Here is a 7,153-nt window from a genome sequence, read left to right on the forward strand (position 1 = left end):
TAGGATCCATTGGCTTAATAACCTTGGCCATATGCCGCTGGTTGATAGCCAAGAAATCCAACAAAGAAGAAGAACCGCCGCATAAAAGGGCACGTGTGTAAGACGAAGGGAGAGAGACGGCAGACAGGCCAAGCCACACAGCTCCACCAGCTCGTCCTCCACCCGGGGACACGGGGGTCTCTTGGGGTCTCATATCTATCTTCAGAAATAAACCAGCAAGCTAAGACCCCTTTCATTGACCGCCCAAGACCACCTCTCTCACGCTTACATCTGGTGGCTTTCGGTGGTCACTCGTTACATCTAGTGGCTTGCGGTGGTCTCTTACGCTTACATCTGATGGCAGCGGTGATCAAGAGCCTCACAACGCCGACGGTAATTCACCTACCACCACGCCTGTTGCCGATCCACGCTATCTGCCCACAAGCTACTCCTGTCGAATTGCCTCCTCGCCTCTTTTAACGCCCAGCCATCGCTACCAAGTCTTCTTCGATCGCGCCTACCTGTACCATGTCTACCCTTCTACTTCGTGCTGACCTCTCACGTCTGTGCTACCCTCCTGACGAAGTTGCTGACGATATGTTCCCGCACTCTACGCCGCCACACTCGCCAATCCGGCTCATCTACCTCGCCAAGTCCTCACGAACCCTCGTCAGCACAACCATGGAGCCGCCATTCTACTCAGCACCACCAATACTTCCTAGCTACTATTAAAAGTAAGTGTGCCTATTAGTGCCAGATTAACTACTGCCCTCCCTATACCCACCCACACCTTACATACAAGTTGCCTTCTTTCAAATTCAAGTATACGCCACTCAACGAACAAAAACTACTAACTATTTTCTTCATAACTTCTCGCTGTCAACCATTGTTTTTCAACACAACAAACGAAGTCACACACTGAGATCAAACCTAAGTGACACGCACCACACCTCATTCACCTTCCCTAACCATATTTTAATTGCTATGATATTTTTCTTCTATTGGTGTTTTATCTAATGTTTATTATTGTTGCCCTTACATTACAGTTCATTATATTTCATTTTCTCCTAGAACAAATAACTATGTACTGATATGTTTGTTTTTTCCCCGTTATGTTATTCATATTTACCGCTACGATTGTCATTGTAATATTATTGTTTTCACCTGCATACTGTACCCTGCAAGCTAGTGCTTCGTTACCACTTCCTCTATGAATGTATGTATATCGTTCTGTCTTTCACAACACCTGTATTTTTTCACACATAGTTTTAAGATACATGTCGATTACCTGCCTTAGGCCCAAACCCACCTATCTGCCCACTCTACACGGAATTCACTCTAGGATTATGAATTTTACTAAGTGCCATCCCTAGAACTTATAACTGAACCCAAATCGCTTTCATGGCGTCCTCTCGAAGTTCGATATCTTATCCTCAGCTAAGCTATAATTTATGCTTCTTTAGTTTAAGGAATTGGTGAATATGTAACCTGTATCTTACTGATGGTAGTCTCTTCTGTTGCAAATAATCCTAACGCTAGTAATGCACTTCAAACACCATACTTCATATAGGCTTTCATAGTTATTATCACCGCATTTCAATTTTAAGCCCGGGTCATGGCCGTAAACGAATGAATCCTGTGACCACCGCACCGAGAAGTTACTTACGCTCATACGATTGAAGCGCCCGAGACGCGCAGTTAGATTATTACCGCAAGTTGATTTTATGCCCGGCTCATGGCCGTACACGATGGAATACTGCGCCCGCCGCACACTTAGGCTCATACGATTGAAGCGCCGAAAAGCGCACTGTTAGAATTCAATTCAGGCCCAGCTGCCTATGTATTCGAAGCATATATACTTGCCTATTTAGCCCAAAGATATGGAATTCTTGTCCAATTAATTTTTCTCTCTTCAGTATGATGGTACTCTACTGAAGTCGCTAATCCTAACAAATCCAAGTCATTAACACCCACTTACTTGACACGTTACCCTTCTTTTGACAAATTGTTCTTATTATGCTCTCATTTTTTTCTTGCAACTTAGGAAGATGATTGACAAATGTATTATTATCCTCCTCCTTAGCCCTTTTACTGGCCTGGTACACTTATATTTCAGCCTCTGAAGACGATTGACCCTCTTCGCTACTTAACGTTGCACCTCAGTGCGAAACCTCCGCCACGCCCGCTACCCTGGCACGCGACGACCCTAGCGACCATCGGATCACCAGGAACCATCTGTAGATACCGAACAGAACCTATATCCTTATGCGCTACTGCAGTGCTTCAAGCGTTGCAGACGGACGAGCCTTGCGCGTGGCCGAGCGATGTCAACAACACGTAGCAAGACCGGATGGTACACTTCACACCTCCGTCCAAGCAGCTGCCCCTCTCCCTGGCCAGGACGCAGATGTCGCGCGGCTTTCTCTTTTCGCACAGGAATAAACATCCGCCCTCGAAGGGAACCGCCGCATAAAAGGGCACATAACCAGTGACCTACAGCAATGGCATACATATAAATGATTTCTGAAAAATTTATTCATGGTTCATATAGACTTTTTTGTCCATTCCTGTCTTATTCTAAATATATGTGAAAAATATAACTTTCTCTTTTAATAGTCACCTCAGAGTATTCTCAAATTACAGTTACTGTATTGTTTCCAGATGTAGAATTTTAGGTCCACGATTAAGAATATTTATAACTGTAACATGTAAAACTTGTGGGATTAAGATGTCTGGGTAACTGATTATTTATTTTCAAACTATCTGCTGAATCTCTTTTATCTCCTTACAAACATTAAGATAACACAGCCATAAGTGACTGGCGGTGGTACATTTCCTGTTGATGAAATCCTGTCTAGGGGTGTTGTCAAATGAAAAAAACAACCTACATTATTACTAAAATTTTAACCTAAGCTCATAGCCTTATAATTATATAAATTGTAAATTAAGGTTATTGCTTTTTCTAATGAGTTTAGTTACAGGTCTGTATAACGTATCTGCCTGCTAGTGTCCTCTGAAATTAATATCAATATATTTTCTAAATCTAATTGTTTTAATTGTCTAAATGATTTGTTTATAAATGGCGACTTTCTTTTATCATTTTCTAATTAAACATTTCTTTCTGTCATGCATTCCAGTTTTGAATGTATAAAATAAATATTGTATAAATGTTGTATAGTTTTTATGCAAAAATAATTAATACAATTAATTGCATTGTTATTCTATACTTCTCCATTGAAAGAAATAATTAATGATATCCATTCTTTTCCGGATGGAGCCAAAATTGCAATCAGGCAACTCAGCACCTTCTATCCTCTATTTTATTTAGTCAGTGTCAACAACTTAATTGATAAGAAGTAGTTAAGGAAAAATATGAGAAATGTTTTGAAAAGAATTCTGACACAAACTCTGAAAAAAAGCTTTCACATTTTATGATGTACTGTTAGAACAAAAGGGAAAAATGGCTGTCACATTAAGTTAACAATCAAACAAATTGCAATAGTGGAGACATTGTGGTGCCAAAAGCTCTTCATGGCATGGCATTCACATATATAAAACTTATTCCAAACTTACTACCTTTTGAATATACAAAATTTTACTGTACATAAAATTTTCTTGACATATAACATTAGTATAGTCAACCCAAATCCATCGGGCATACCATGAACGTCCATGCCATGCCCATTGTGAGCTTACTTTATTAATTGTTTTTACATATAGATGGCTACACCTGTTAAAGTCACCAATGAGCCAATTACGAGTATTGCCTGTCTCGCCTGTTTACCCTTTACCCTGATTTTTAAAAATATTTTGTTATCTTATAATATTGTTACTAATGTCCATAACATTATAGTAATTATAATGTCTATAATAAAAATAACACCATTGATATTCATTGCATTAGTATAAAAAATGCTTTTCTCACCAATTCAAGGAAAGTGAAATCAAGTAAGGTCACAAGTTCTACTAATTGACTTCTTTGTGGCTAAGCATGAGCAGAGCCATCTATGTGCAGAGACATTTCAAGAAAATAAAAATTAAATAAGCACTTCATTTTCCCATTGGCATTGAGTTAACCCAACCTCCCTGGATTTATGTTCTGTCCCCTTTAGTTTCTTTGAGAATGTTACATACAGGAGTCTTCAGTAGCCTACCTATAGTGACAGATCCTGATTTCCCCATTTCTTGAATTGGCAGGAAAATGTGTTTTTCTTTTTAATGCAGTTGACATTGATACTGTAATTATTGTTTGTGATATTATGATTATAAAATTGTTATTAAAATCTCAATAACATTTAAGACAATTAAATAATGCAAAAGACCCTTTCCAAAAGTCAAGGAAAAGGGTAAACAGGTGAGAAAGGTAGGATTAATAACCAACTCCTTAGTGACTAAGCACTTTTAGAGCCATCTATGTGTAAAAACAATAAATAAACTTGTATTACATTGGGCATGACATATATTCTTGCCATACGTGGGGATTGAGTCAATCAAATGTATACTGATCATATTAAAGGCATTTTTTATATGACTGAAGAATCTGAAGATAGATGTTCAGGGAAATTTTCTTATTGTGTTATTGAGCAGCATATTTCTGTTGCCAGTGTGCTTCCATTCTATATTTCAAATGACCCATAATCTTTAATAAGACCTGTAAAGAGAAATTATCATTAAGTAAATAAAAAAAAAAAAAAAAAAAAACATTCATACAAAGTAGCATATCATTCATCACATAATGATATTAACCCGGTTATGAAAAAAAAATGCAACTACAGTTCTTTCATAATATAAATAATAGATTATAAGTGCTGTTGTCCAACTACATTCTCCTAAATTTACATTTCTAAAGCATCAAATAATTTTATTCAAGTTCAAACTAGGACATACAACTAATAGTTCTATCCTTAACATTCTGTAAATTAATGGTATGCATAAGTATTCTTAAAAAAATAGTAAGGTTGAAGACTTTAACCCATGTTTTTTTTTTTCTTAAGTTGAGGGTGAATATTTTCTAAATCCAAATCAAGCAGGCACACTATTTTTTTTAATTATCATTGTCAATCAGAATAAACACAGAAAAACTTACATCTTTCTGTTTTTTCAAAGTTTGTTGTTTCTGATCAGACTTGAGCATGCTGTCATCAAGTGTTGTGCGAGTAACAGAATATAAAGCTTCAGAGATTTTAAGCATCAGTTCAATCACAAGTTTTGCATCATCTGGTTCTTTTACATCACCTTCTGCAATATCAAAATTGGTATCTGGTTAATAATGTTTAATGGTTAATGGTTACAAAGCAAAATATATGTTAGACATCAAAGGTCATATAGCACTACAGAAAGGTGTAATTTTGAAAAGGGTAAAGAGGTGATTAGCTGATGATTATAAGTGCTACACGACAGAGGTCATATGGAAGTTCAGGAAGGTAGAGATTAACAAGGGCAATTTGATCAAAGTTGACAATGGAAGATGTGTGGGATTTTGCAAAGTTGTCCTTAAGGTAAGATAAGAATTATCAAAGAAGAAAGGGGTAATAGGGGGAATTAGATCACAGATTCACTGCAAATGTCTGGAGGTAGAGAATCTAAGGATGGGGGTTGCTGTGACAGTGTCACATCCTGGAGGAAGTGGGAGGGATAATGGGTTAGGAGGGGGGGATGATGCAGCTGAAGCAGGGGGAATGGGATGTGCTGGGAGAGAGTGGGAGGAAGGGCGTGGGGGGGGAACAAGAGTAGGAGTAGGATGGATATCAGCAGTTACATTGAGTGTAGAAGGAATGGGAGTAGAAATTGGAGAAAGGCTGAAGTGAAGGCATCTTATCTTCGGTCATGATTAGATAGTTTTGAATGTCTTCAAGAGTTTCTGCAGTGGAGTTGGTTGGGGGTCTGAGAAACAAAGGTTTTCTTATGGAGGGAGAGGAGGGGACCAATGTTTGAGGGGTGGAGGAAGAGGTTGATGGAGAGGATGGGGTAGAAGATGGGATGGAGCATTTAGCTTGTCTTGTTTAAGGCAATGAGGAGAGGATAGTAGTAGCAGTGTTCAGAGTTGTGGCCATAGGAGAGCCTGGAGATGGGGAACCACGGTGCTATTTGATAAAGGGGCAAGCCTTACTGCCTGTAATAATGGTATTAAGTCTTTATTATTGGCCATGGTAAGCCTAGAGTATTCTGGAGAAAGAAACAGTCCACCCTAGAGTCCCTTTGAGGGGTAAAAGTTAAACAACTAAATGGGAATACTGTGCCCATGGCTTCCCCAGACCATTCATGACTGGCAGAAAGTTAGCCTTTCATCCTTTGAACACGCCTCTAATGCCTTAGGAAATGGATAGGAGAAGAGAGGGAAACGAAAAGGGGGAGGGAAAAAGACCGTAAGTCAAGGGCTGAGGCCCAAGGCAGGAGTGATCCCCAGAATTGGGTCCCAGTCTCCATCTCCTGAGCACCCCCATAGCAACAACAGGCATGGGATTGGGGAGAATCTGGTTAATAAGACAATCACTTCCTGATCTTTTCATTGACCTGACACATTATTTCTGAATGTACAGTGCAATCTAATATGCTGTAACTTTTGATTTCCTTTAATATGATTATTGCAGTTAGGTCTCTCCAAGGAAGTAAGGTCTCCATCTCATTTTTCCTTGATGTAGTGATTATATAATTGTGATTCTTCCATATTTCAAATTTCTATGCAGTTACATCTGCTAGGTAAATGGATATCTCATAGATGGTTTAGACATATCATTTTGCTTATCTGCATAAAGCTAGATAAAGTAAGCAGAATCATCAGAAGTTTTGCATCTATTCAGGATATCAAATTTACGATACACACACTTGGTCTTTGCAGTGGCAAAAACATGACAAGACGCATGAAATTTTGATTCTGCATCCTTCAATTCTAGTTGATATTAACAAGTTGATATCAACTTCTACAATCTGCATGATGTTACCATCACTTTATGAAAAAATCTGGTTTGATGTGAACATGCCATCATGAGCATTTAAGCTGAAAGTTGGGGTGGTAGTAATTACCAGCCACAAGTACACAAACCTCTTGGAAGGTGATTAGACTGATTCGGCATTTAGGAAGGGTCTTTTGCATTATTTCCAATGTACTGTCTGTCAGCCATAACTGGAAGAGTGCCGGCTACAAGGAGGACTCTATTTCCATGCTTAGGATCTT

At 38.6% G+C, this 7,153-nt stretch overlaps 1 protein-coding gene across 1 annotated transcript in view; it reads right to left on the minus strand.

Moving 5' to 3' along the window:
* Window positions 1–4,331: 4,331 nt before the first annotated feature.
* Window positions 4,332–7,153, minus strand: part of LOC125041385 — a gene marked incomplete at its 5' end in the record, with an annotated part of 27,116 nt that continues 24,294 nt past the window's right edge. Inside the window, 2 exon segments of the mRNA XM_047636287.1 lie at window positions 4,332–4,630; window positions 5,066–5,217. Of these exon segments, the coding sequence (XP_047492243.1) occupies window positions 4,556–4,630; window positions 5,066–5,217 (227 nt within the window). The 3' untranslated portion in view covers window positions 4,332–4,555.

The sequence above is a fragment of the Penaeus chinensis genome, chromosome 30 (genome assembly GCF_019202785.1).
Source record: "Penaeus chinensis breed Huanghai No. 1 chromosome 30, ASM1920278v2, whole genome shotgun sequence".
Taxonomy (NCBI): Eukaryota; Metazoa; Arthropoda; class Malacostraca; order Decapoda; family Penaeidae; genus Penaeus; species Penaeus chinensis.